This window comes from Setaria viridis, chromosome 2 (genome assembly GCF_005286985.2).
Source record: "Setaria viridis chromosome 2, Setaria_viridis_v4.0, whole genome shotgun sequence".
In the NCBI taxonomy this organism is placed as follows: domain Eukaryota; kingdom Viridiplantae; phylum Streptophyta; class Magnoliopsida; order Poales; family Poaceae; genus Setaria; species Setaria viridis.
The window spans coordinates 38923616-38936887 of record NC_048264.2 but is presented as its reverse complement, the minus strand read 5'-3'; the positions used below and the strand labels follow the sequence as shown (position 1 = coordinate 38936887).

At 42.5% G+C, this 13272-nt stretch overlaps 1 protein-coding gene across 1 annotated transcript; it reads right to left on the bottom strand.

The window, feature by feature from the left end:
• Window positions 1-5331: 5331 nt before the first annotated feature.
• LOC117842830 (protein argonaute 18) lies at window positions 5332-11078 on the bottom strand. Its single transcript, XM_034723354.2, has 22 exons — window positions 10513-11078; window positions 10194-10390; window positions 9947-10117; window positions 9763-9854; window positions 9332-9441; window positions 9132-9238; window positions 8863-8998; window positions 8658-8774; window positions 8471-8578; window positions 8307-8378; window positions 7925-8047; window positions 7675-7831; window positions 7476-7597; window positions 7258-7392; window positions 7068-7168; window positions 6923-6985; window positions 6751-6814; window positions 6535-6670; window positions 6366-6439; window positions 6179-6273; window positions 6059-6090; window positions 5332-5765 (listed from the first exon to the last, which is right to left on the bottom strand). Exons 1-22 carry the CDS (start codon window positions 10987-10989, stop codon window positions 5590-5592), a joined length of 2865 nt encoding a protein of 954 aa, XP_034579245.1. The 5' UTR covers window positions 10990-11078; the 3' UTR covers window positions 5332-5589.
• Window positions 11079-13272: the final 2194 nt, after the last annotated feature.

Below are 13272 nucleotides of genomic sequence, written 5' to 3'. Positions count from 1 at the left end.
AATTTTTTTCCTCAATTTCTAAGTTTTTGAGTGAAACGGTTTGTAAATAAAACTTAATGAGCTCACCTGTTAGCCTTTTTTTTTTCCTCAAAGAAAGAGAGATACATATGTTTCTCCACATGGCATGCTGTTTAAAAGTAAAAACCAGTAACTAATTAACCTTGCCACTAGTAATGGAAATTAACCTAGAAAACTCTGTTGCCAAAGAACATTAATGTACAATCAACTTTAATTAGGTATACGAAAGACATTCCATAACCGAAAGGAGAGTTGTAAGAAGGAGAGCAATCTCACTCTACAGTTTCCTTTTAGTTAAACAAATGTTGAGGCCCTTTATGACACATCCTTTACTCCTCATTTTAATTTCCTCCTTATATAAGAAGCCCCCACGCCCAACACAATCCTACTTTTGTGGCATGTGAAACAAAGAACATGAGTATAATATTGTGCCGAGGCACCACAAGGCCCTCCATTAGCATGCCGCGCGCTTTCGCTAATCGATAATGTAGCGTGCATGGCATCACATTCCTAGCTGATTTCCAACTATGTACGGCACGCCATTGTGACTAAAGGCAACCATTTTTTTAAACATCTATCACTAATTGAGGGGTGAATTCAATGTGTCAAACATAATAGCCTCGCTAACGCTATGGTATCGACAGGTAGAAACCATCATATATAAGCACAATCTACTGGCTGCAGTTGACTTTTGTCAACGATTATCGAGTTTATCCGCATATCGTGCACAGGTTAGATACCTAAGTTTCTAACCAAGTCAACCCCCACTAAGCAATACAGTGTTATCTCTATCCAGCTAGTTGGGTCTGTTCAATAATTATATATGTTCTGTGATGATAAGATTAAAAACATATATGAGTTAGAGTGCACTACCTAGCTGTTTGATAAACTATGAAAAACAGATAAAACTGAGGCAGAAATAAACGAGGGGTTGTTATACCAAGCATATGTATAGTTAGGCTAAAAGGAACAGAGGGTCTGCACTAGCCAACAGTTAGGGTTTGCTGGATTTGAGCACTAGGGGGGTTGGCCTTATCATGTTAATCTCTCAATCAGATAAAAAGTACTCCCCCGTCTCAAATTATAAGTCGTTTTGGGTTTTCTAGATTCACAGATATTATTATGCATCTAGACACAGGGTATATCTAAGTGCATAACAAAATCTGTGAATTTAAAAAAGCTAAAACGACCTATAATTTGGAACGGAGAGAGAGTAAGAGCGTATTATTTAATTTATTGCTGACAATTTGTGTCCAAGTGGCTTTATTAATTAGGTTGTGCATAAGAAATTTTTTCACAAAAAAGATGCATAAGATTTGTTTTTTTACTAGATGAGTCACGAGAGTTAATTGTATCTACGATTTTGCACAAACACTTATGTACTAGGAAGTTAGCCTGCCTAGACAATCGTACGTTGGCTATGCATCGTCTCGTATAATATGATTAGACCAATCAATGGAATTGGAATCAGTTCTCTTTACAATTGTGTCTCTTTTCTTAAAGGAACTTCGGCTATGCATTGCATCAGTCACTTCTTGGGAAGAATTATATTCTATTTTCCAATTCCTACAAATCATTCTTTCACATCAATCACCTCATAGAAAAAGAAAATTAAAGAAAAATACAAGAATGCTTCTCTTTATTGGCATGTTTAGTTTAATGCCTATATACCTATCACTAGAGAAACGACTTTCAATCCTTGTAAAAAAATCTCGGAACAAATTGAATCCGGGACTAAAGAGGCATTAGTCCCAGATCTAAATTTCGTAGTCTCTCAGAGCCCTTTTAGTCCCCGTTGGTGGTTCCAACCGAGATAAAAGTGGTGCTTTTAATCCCGGTTAGAACTACCAGCCGTGACTAAATGAATTAGTCCCAATTGGTGGCTCCAACCGGGACTAAAGGAACCCTTTTAGTCCCGGTTGAAACCAATAACCGGGAACCGGGACTACATCCTCTCTCTTTGCACCAATCTTATCTTTACCATCCCACCGACCTCTCTCTCCCCACCTTATCCTTTCCTAACCCACCTCCAGCCTCTCTCCCTCCACCGCTTCCTCTCCTCCCTCTCCTCCTCTCTCCTTCCACTCCTCGCGTCCCCAGCCGGCCCTCGCAGGGCCTCCCTAGCCACCGGCCGGCTGCAGCGCACGGGCCCTCCCCGACCGGGCCACAGGGCACTGGCCGCCACCGGCGCGTGGGCCACCGGCCACGCGGGTGCACGAGCCCTTGCCGGTCAGCGCGTGTGCGGGCGAGATGGCGAGCGGGGGAGCTTGTGGATAGGAGAAGCCGGTGAATGTTTCATTTGTGGGTGATCCAGCACTGCATGATTTGTTTGTGAATGATTCATTTGTGATTGTGCTGGTGAATCCTCCGTGTGTTGTGATCAAATCAAACTCATGTGTTGTGAATCAGATCTTGTGCCAATTGATTGGTTGTGTGTTCTTACTTGTATGACGCTCATGTGAGATGAGCATGTTTCTTGCTTCAATTTGTGAAGCGTCAATTGTTTCTTTCTCTTGATTTGATTGTCTTTGTGGTGGAGTTGGAGCTCAAGGAGGTGGTACGGTGGTCGAGGTGGAGTTGCAGGGGCGGCGGCTCGAGCAGGCAGGATGGGGCGGCCCACTTTTTTTATATTTTTTTGAATCTTTTTAGTCCCAGGTGAAATATCCGGGACTGAAGAGGGGGACCTTTAGCCTCGAATGATTAGTTCCGGTTGCATATTCGAGATATAGCGCCTTACCAACTGGGACTACATCTCAAATCTCCACCAGTGTATTCTTTTCTGAAGTATATAAAGTATTATACACACCTGACTTCCCAACTCTAGGAAATCACTAGAAAGTAAAGAAAAAAAAATGATCTCGGTACCCTCCCCTTCTCCCTTCCAGAGCCACTGTATTCACTCATCAAGCAGAAGCAATATCAACCTCCAATCTCACTAAATGCCATCTTTGCCAGTATTACCACTCGTTGGCCCCATCATCCTCACCTCTGTTGAGTGAGGCTACCTCTCTTAAAACTTCTTGATGGGGCCTAATTTTGGTCGCTATGGTCGATGCAATACAATGATGGCAGTATCAATATTTAGTTTTACTTTTATATTCTATTGCATTGAGATAAAAAGAAATGTGAAAGTTAAAAGAAATATGAAAGTTATTTAACATTGTTCCACCCAAAAGTTAGATATTTTATGAAAAATAACCAGGGCATACATAACTACAAAAAGAAAAATTATGGTCCAACAAGGTCATAATACCTGTCAGAAAATAAATCCAGTGGCACTACAGATCTGTCTACGAGTCTTCCATATCAACATACTATTAGTTACTTACTCATTCCTCATTCAAAGTAGAAGTGGAGCATCAGCTTTTTCAGCACAACTTTGGGTTCTCTTTGTTCTAGTACTCTTGCAATATAATGTTCATATAAGAACAGGAGGGTTAAGATTGTTAACTTTGAGATGAAGATAGGAACTTTTCTTCCTTTTTTGTTCCTTTTGTGTCGTTGGTGAATTACACAAGGGCGAGCTTTATCTTTGCTACAACCAATTGATACGAGTCATCCATACGTTTTGTTTTGAACATCTTTACGAAGAAGACATATTTTAAGGAACAATGTATAAGTGTTCTTCTTTCTTGATTAAAAAATTCAGGGCCATTGGATGGAGGAAGAGTATATGCTTTTTGTAAGATTCATGGACAAAAAAGCTTTGATCTGGTGCAGGTGACGCGCACACAAGCATGCTTTGGCATTGCAAAAAGAAAAATTTCCTTTAGTGCAAGCTTCTAATCTCCAAAACGACTCAAAACAATTAGGTCATAATTGCGACCTTTTTCTATGGTAGTTAAATACTTTTTGGGATGAATCATAGCTTTTCCCTCCAAATCCAATCGCACAGGAGCAAGACCTGGCACTGACAATGCAAGAACCCTTTACCCTACCTCATCTGGCACGAATCCAATATTTTAAAGGAAAAACTAATGAATTAAACCCCAAACTGACCCGCCTCATTTTTCAATGCTCTTCAAAGCAAATATGCCCCCAATCATTTGCAGATGATATGTTTATATGATGTGTAACTGCTAAACTCAAATGCATGACTCTAACAAGTAACAAATTTTGACTGTGTATTGTACAAATATTTTCATTATGGTTTACTCCCTTCCGTCCGAAATTATTAGATATTTTGACTTTTCTAGGTTCATATCTTTTACTATGGATCTAAACATAATACTTGAGGTAACATATATACCATGTAACATACTTGAGGTTTTTGTCTCATGCATACCTCCTTAGTGCTCAGACACAAAGATTTTTTTTGCTTGATTTCTATATGCAGCTGAGACAGTGTTTAAGATGGGATTCAATGCAAAAGTTGCTGGTAGCCCGAAATGAGCAGTAGCACAAACTTGCAAAGATAGGCCCTAGCGTTCCTTTCTCAAGCAAGCAGGGACAAATCGGAGATCAGACAAAAGAAGAGCAGAAGATAGAGGCACTTGAAAGAATAATTGACTCCAAAGCATGAAAAAAGGATGAACACGACACTCGTTTTTTGCCGTCTCGTGCTCTCCTTTCCCCCCTTTCTTGCTTGTTTGTGAAGAAGGAAAAACAAACAAACAAGAAATATGTAGGAAAAGACGTTGATGGAGCCACTTTTGTCTCCGCAACCGACAACGCGAGCAAGACCGGCCTCCACTGCACACTCGGCCCGTGTTGACCGCGTGCCGTCTCTGCTCGCTTGGTCTCTGTGTGATGACAAGGAATTGACAGGGGCACAGCCATCCAAGAACCCTAGATGATCTAGATCGATTCAAAATTTCAAAGTTGCATTCACCATGATCGCAAAACCGCAAAAGAAAAGAAGAAAGAGAATTGCTATACATGTGCTACGATCCCGAATGGATCCAGCGCCAGTGGTACGGTAAATTTTGGTAAGAACTGGACGAAACCAGAGGGATCGGAGTCTCGGAGAGCAGTAGGGGGAAGACGAAGAACAGGGGAAGAAGATGACGTCTCATTCAGAGATTCAGTTAACCAACGATACTGGCCCGTTCACACCTCAAACTGGCAAGCCCACGACATACTGGCCCAACGGCCCACACAACGCCTAACTCATTTCTTGCTCATTGTGGCCTTCAGAGTTTCAGCACTGCATGTCTTCAGCAGTCCTACTTCTGTGGTAGCTTTGCCCTGTGGTAGCGATAACAATTCTGATTTGGTAACTTCATGGGGCAGCATCATTCCCACCAGCACTAGAGGCCGGACCGACCGTCCGTAGAGGAAGAAGAAACTGCCACCCCACCAGACCACGACAGATGAATGAAAACCTCATTCGTTCTGAATTTTACTGGAAACGCTAATCCAACAAAAGACTTCCACAAACATACATCCTGGTCACTGGAAACACCAGACTGTTCGCGTAATAAACTCTCAAACAAAAACTTCCATCCATTTCGAGTCTACTGAAAAAGAGCAACAGAGCAGAGCTATTGCAGATGTTAGTCAGTCTCCAGATCTCACTCGGACTACACTCAGTGCTTTCAGCAAAGCGTCGTCCATTCAGGAGGCGGAGGACTAGCAGTAGAACATGGACCTCTTCAGCTCATCTTTTATCTCTGGAAGTTGCTTTGGACCACCGGCTGTAGCAGCTGCGCTACTGGAGGAGCTCGCCGCCGTCGCCGCGCCGGAACCTTGAGCGAGGTACAAGTGGGCGCGTTGCGCGAGCTTGTGGGCGTAGTAAGCAGGAGGAGCTGCAATTCCAAACAATCAGTGCAGCATCACGTTACAATCCCCTTCCATGCACAGGGCAAAATTGTGGTAGTGACATTTTATTGAAATTTCTGACTGATGCAGATATATCCTTGTGCTTCTCCATCTATGCATGGATGTACGTTGTGGATTCACCCAGAATTTTTCCAGTTTTATGAACTATGCAACTCGAGTTGAATGTTATTCTTCACTAGATACCATGCTTAAGCAGGAAAAATATTTGGCAAGTTCGTTTAAACCAAACTATCAGAAAATGCAGAGAAGAATGACATACCGATCGACACTGACTGAGTGCAGCTTGCATAACTGACAAGAAAAAAAAACAGGACAAACTGTCATTCACCTAAACAGCGCAAACCGCAAAATGGAGACTGGCTAGCAACAGCATGCTTACGTGTAGCACAGGTTATTCGTCAGAGCCTGCAGTTCATCTGCTGTGAAGTTGTTGTCATCTCGCAGCACAAGGTACTGCACAGGACGGCTTGGCCCCTGCATTGCCACCCATAATCACCCAATAAAACTTTAGAATACAATCGACAAGAAGACAGTTCAAGTTAACTGTGATGTTGTAGACATCTTACTTTGGTCTCAAGATGGCTGCAAAGGAAGAAATCAAACTCTGCTGGGTGACAGATCTCACTATCAACCACTGTACCTGCAAATTATTTCAGAAAGATGCGATCAAGATGACTGATGAAACAGGATACCAAAGTAACTACTGCAAATAAGCTCGTGGTTCTAAGTTCTAACCAGGCTCAACACTTTTCTTCTTAGCAACATGGTGCTTATATTTGTTGTCGTTGGGGAACAGCCTTAGGCTATGCCTCTTCTGCACTACAATGAAGGTGACTTGTGGCTTCTCATTATCATACAGCGCTTTCCAAGCCTGAAGAAGCAATGGTTGTTACTAAATGTTCTATCAAACATGATATTGGCAAGAATTATCTGCTCTCAAATCATGCCTACCTTTTCTATCTCTGGGATTTCTTTTTCCAAAACCTGTTTGGACTGGCTCTCACATATGCCATCCCTAGCAATCAAATACAAAACAAAACATAGAGAGAAAAGTAACCAACTGTCAATTTTCATGGGAGGATTGTCAAAAGAGCACATCACAGAACAGCTGAAAGATCTGAACCTGTAGAATATCAGCTGCTGGGGCTTCTTGTTGGACTCCTTTCCAAATGCACGAAGGAGCTCCCTTCAAAAGTTTAATAAATTAAAATGCAACCCTATGTGGTGGCATGCATGTTTCAAATAGTAACATAGAGTGAAGGCCTTACTTGACAATGTCTTCAAGGCCACTGATGATATCTTCACGACCTTGTGAGCGAACAACACCATTATACTTGGCCACCTCATGCCAGTCTTGGGACGCAACGACCTAAAAGAACCTCAGGAAGTATCTGTTAATTTAATGAGATCAAACTGGAGAAGGTATTTATCTGTTTTCCAAACAAAAGAAAATCTTACAGAAGCAATGGAAGGAGCAGAATCATCTACAGTGGAAGGATGAGTAACATGAGCACCAAATATAATCGTTGGCTTGTTTGAAACAACTGGCAAACTCTTCTGTGCATCATTGAATACTGAGTTCCTTCCTCCGGCCTGTCAAGACAATGGATGCATCATATCATGTTGATCAGACAGCATTTTGAAACAATACATGAAGAAGCGAAGCTGAGGTTTACCTTGGCATTGATCTTAATAGCAATGTTTGCCAATATCTGGTTACTTTTCGTGAAGACGTTTGACCTTCGACAACACTGTGACAAGAGACCAATATCTGTCTCACAGATCCTTTTAACATTTCCTGTGGTTAGAAGTAACATCAGGCATGACATATATGTAACAGAAGTGAAGAAATTATGTCTCCTATCATAACATTACCATATAAGCTGCCATTTTCATCTGGCAGTATAGCAAGCAGCAGGTCAATCTTCTGATCCCTCAGCTTGTTCTGCACCTTCTGATAGCATGTACGGATATCATCTTCAACTTGATCTGGACGCGCAGTGAATATTGGGAGCTTCAAATCGGCTAAGTCCTGAAATCAAAGTGAACGTGGTAATCTGGGAATACTGTTTGGACAGCTTGTACTGAGATAGAGTCAAAGGGGATGACGAAAATAATATATTACCACTCCAATAATACGAGACATTTCAGCCAGCTTAAAGCAAAACTGCTCAACAACATTCTTGGATAAATCTTCACAGAAGTTTACACATGCCCAGTTGCTGATCTTGGCACCATTTACTACTTTCTGCAAACAAACCAAATGAAATATTTAAACAACGGTCTTTCGAAAAAAAGAAATATTTAAACAACGGTTACAGATTAAGAATAAATACATGTTTAATCAAAATTCCATGGAAAGTTAAAGCAAAACTTTTCTTGATGTATTAGTATTACTGCACTAAAAGAACATAATAGAAAGTAAACTACAGTACTGGAAAAGGTTCTTAAAGTGGAACTTCATTGAACCTCTAACATTAAGACTGGTTTAGCAGCTCATGACATACCTTGTCTTTCATGTTCCAGATCCCATTCGTTGGAAACCATGTTTTCTGAGATCCAGAATCATGGTACTTCAGCTACAACACCAACAAAACAAGAGCACATAAGGCAATCACAAACTGCTTTATACCTAAAAATACTACATCAGAACTTATGGAAGTAGGAGTACATTTGGAGGCATCAGAACTCTAGCATTAACTATAGTAAGATTGTCATCAACAGCTATGGCAAATTCATTAGCACGTTTGGTGCTGTTGTACTGCTTGCGCTCCACAACCTAAGAAAAGTGGAAGTTAGGTCCATATAACTAAAGGTATCTTTGATAATAGTTCACAAAGTGCAGTGAGATCATGAACCTGAGGAATGGATTTCTTGGGTTCTGGCTGGAACTGACAGGTTGATTCCCTTAGAATAGAAACCTGACTGCCATCCAGCTTCTTCTGGTAACGCTGTCTGGGAACTATCTTACAAACCTGAAACTCAATTTGACATTCGGAAATAGCAGCAGAGTATAGAAGCAAAAGAAATCATGTTGAAATTGAGAAGGCCATAATTACCAACCTCTATAGGAAGATAGACTGGCTTCTGCTCACTGCCAACATTGAGGCATGGGAGATAATTGAACTTCAGTTCCAGATTGTATCTTTCTTTGAAGTAACCAATGACAGTCTTTGTAGCTCCAGTCGGTGATTTAAAACTGATATGTTAAGTACCCAAGTGACATTTCGTTAGGAAAAGTGCTTATGAAAGAATTTATGGCACCATATATCTCTAAAACAGAGAGCCTAGGATATTTTGTTGAACAGAAAGGCAAAGGAGAGCAACCCTACCTCAATTCTTTAGTAGGTTTCACTGACAAGCCAGAAATTCTGTGCTTACGGCGTTCATCTCCTCGGTGTGTGACTTCAATCCTCACACCCCTGACAGCCTTCAAGAGCTGCAAATTCAGAAAACAACAGCAAAGAATATGCATGTGAAGTTCAACATTGCACAATCCATTTTGTATCCTGGAAGGAGAAAACCTCCATACCTTGGCATACTCAGGTTTAGTCAATTTCCTATTCGATACATCTATCTTCAGTCTCTTCTCAACAAAGTCAATTAGTAGCAGGGGTTGAATGAATACTGATGAGGACACGTCTGCAATGAAAAAATGCGCAGCATGTGAAACATCCAGTAAAGACACAAGATCTGAACTGCAACTTTACTAACCACATAGGAGTGCAATCACAGGTTTTACTTTCAAACAGTTACTAGAACTCACAACATCCACTTGACTTGAAGTAAAAAAATATTTCTATTTCCACCGACTACATGTAATCAAATAGCACAAGTACTGCATAATATCTACATTTCCCCTACTGGAAAATTCAGCTATTTAAACTTTCTATCTGCATTTCTGACCGTAATGTACATAACTGAAAAAGAAAATCTAAATTCAGAAGGGAAGTGATATCTGACCTACAAGCACAGACAAGCTATTCTGCATCGGTCTGATGCTCTGATAGAGACCCTTCCATGCCTCAACACCCAGTGCGCCAACCATGCTGTATCTGCGCATTTCCAGACGAAGAAACATTCATCGCAATTCCCAAATCATGAACACGCTGAGATAACGGGAAACAGTGAAAGTTTGGTCAATTACTCCATGTCATTGCGTTCGTTGAAGACGACATCGCTCAGCACGATGTCGAGGACCTGCAGTGCCTGCGCGGGGATGTCCGTGGGGTAGCCCGCCAAGAGCATCCTCAGCTGCACCAGGCTGATCGCTGCGGCATGCTTGATCACCACCTTGTACATCCTGCCCCTCGTCCGCCTGCACAATTCGTCGAGCATTTGCATCGCATCTCCGCAGCGACCGACATGGGACGAGAGAAGCAGAGTTTTCGTACCTTTTCTCGACGCTAGCAGAGAGGGTGACCTCGAACTCCTTGCTGTCGAACGGCAGCGCGCCCGCGGTGAAGAGCGAGTCGCGGCCGTCGTACACGGGGAAGCGGCCGCCGAGCTCGGTGCGCTGGTTCTCGGACACCAGCTTCGACATGACCTCCCTGTACCCGCCCTTCGGTGTCGGCTCCGGCCAGATGGTCACCTGCAACGAAACGAACCACCGCAAGCACGGCAACACACGGCAGCGGCGCTCGGCGAGATCAGATCAAAACCAACAACAACGAAGAGTGGACGAGATCACGAGAGAGCGCGGCGGGCACTTACGTCGTAGTGGTGCAGGCCCTCGTTGACGAGGCGGGCGAGGAAGCGGTTGGCCCTGACGACGCACGGCGTCCCCGCGGCGCCGTACCCGGGGCGCGGCGGGAGCACGGGCTCGGCGCGGCGGACGTGGATGCTGAGCGCCTCGAACTCCTCCAGTAGCAGCGCGGCGGGGTCCTCGGGCTCGTCGTCGCTCGCGGCGAGGGGCGGCTTGGCTTGGCGCAGATCGGCGGGCTTGCTCGGGCCGGCGCGCCCGCGGTCGTCGCCGAAGCAGTCCGCGCCGACTCCGCCGCCATCATGGTGGTTACCGACCCCGTTACGGCACACTTCGTTGTCGCCGCCGCCGCCTCCTTCTCCAGGGAGGCCAGCATCGCCGCGGTCGTCGTGGTGGTGCCCGTTGCAGTTCCCCTCCTCCGCGCCGCTCGGGTTCGACTTGCCCCGCCGCCGCCCGCGGCCGCCGCGGCGCCCTCCTCCGCCAGCCATGGCCGCAACCGCAACTGCCCACGAGCGCCCCTGAGCAAGCACGCGCGCACGCAGGCACGTGGTTTGTTACGCAGGAAGACGAGAGAGGGAAGGGGAGGAAAGCAAGTGGCTCACCACCGCCGTGCACCACCGGCTTATATAAAGCTCGTGTCGAGAAAACCACGGTGATTTTTTCCCCAGAAATGTAATGTGATTTTCTGTTTATTTTTTGCTGTTACTGTTTTTTTTTTGAAAATTTGATTTGAGTTCCCCTCTTCCCCTGGCCTGCGAAAGGGTGAAAATAGACACGTCAGCAAACTAACTTCCTTCTTCATTTAATGAATTTTATCCCATTCCAACATTGTCCTTCCGCCTGCAACTTCAATTTTTTTCTTGCTCCATGTCTTCGCTTTACCAAATTAATTAGGCTTAATTTAGCAGAGTCAAACCCGAAAAACCACCGGGAGGATTTTAAGCAAATCAATTTTCCGGTGGCAAATCAATAGTCCGGGAGGATCTCCCCGCCGCCTGGGTTTGGGAACCAAGAGGCTAAATTCCCCATTCCCCTTTTGGAGAAAAAATACTTCAAAAAATTCAGAAAAAAAATTAAAGAAAAATCAGAAATATTTAGAAAAATCAGAAACGCATTGAAACATCTCTAAAAAAACAAAAAGCTGCATCCATAAATTCAAATTATGGTTCACTTTAATCCACATAAATAATTATGATTCACTTTAATCCACATAAATAATGACATGTATGTCTAGCAAAAAAACAATTTCATCACATGCATGACACCTCCATGGCTCAACAGCAGATGACATCACATCGCCACCAACAGTCACCATAACCATATATCAATTACTTAGATACTATAAAACTCTAGCTAAAACAGTACTGAAATAGAGCACATATGGTTTAGCTAGTTCCAGCCACATCCTTGTTCCCATCGGTAATAAAAAAATAGCACAAATGGTTCATTCCATCCCAATGACACCAACTTGGTTAGTTAGAGTATGGTCCATGAGAGATCCAATGTATGTATATATAAATCATATTCTTAATTAGCACAATAAATGCACGCAGCAGGTATCAGGTTCAAGTAAGAGAAAATGATAGAGCTCATATATATCTAAAGTAAGAGAAATCAGACTAACAAACTAATATAGTAACCCATCAGATAGAACAATAAGTTAACAACAGCAGCCAGTCAACAACTTTCTGAATGCAGTTTCTCCTATCATGTTCAACAGTACAAAGTAGGCATAGATGTTTACTACATGCAACCTTATCCTGAGACCAGTAGTACTGTGGTCCATGCTGCTAGGTCATAGACTTCACCAAAACTAAACTGAAATGACTAATTACAAACAACATCATTTAACTAGGATGCAAGAATATCCTTTTCTGGAAAAAAACAAGAATCCATGTCTACCAGAGTCTTATGCTACCATGTGGGCTCTAAAGGGAATCAATGTTTGACGTTATTGAACTAGATAAAAGACTACCAAAAGACCGAGACTCACTAGCAAAAAAATTCTAGCAATAGCTTTTGGGAAGATCTATGTTAAATTGGTATAAACACTTTAACTTAGAGTGAATTAGTAAAACAATGAATGCACTTGACAAAATTGTCCTAGGGCATGTGACTCTGTAAGGCTGTGATTGATGTGTGCTATCCTCCAGAAAAGCTATAAAACAAATCAACCAGTCCTAACATATTGAATGTGGTTTTAATTGTCCTAGGGCATGTGACCCTGTAAGGCTGTAATTGACAACTTTTAACAGAAGTTCATATTGAAAACATTGACTCCAGAAATGCTTATTTGATGTCCTTATGTAGACCAATGTTCCAAAGCAGCTAACAATAGATAGCTAAAAGGCTTTAAATATAAAGTCCTGTAAGCTGTAGTTCTAGACAAAACAAATACACAGTTACAAATCATAAAGGTAGAAGGAACTACATTTCTCAAAATTTTAGGAAAGGTGTGTTTTCATCATTAGGCAATATGAAAGCTCAGCATAAGGACTAACATACCCTCTTTCTGCTCTAAGCTCCAATAATATGACCACTACACTCTATCAATAAAAATACAATGGATCTTTCTATCCCCAAATTCTCAACAGCATGTACATAATAATATGACATTGGTGATTAATATAACTTAATGGTAGTTTAGATAAGTCCATTTTCTTCCCAGCAAAGTAATAAGATGAGGTCCTGATGAGCATCTATCCTGACATGTAAAACTAAGAAGTAACTCCCCAAAACAAGAAAAATCACATAGGTCAGCAAGCACCAGA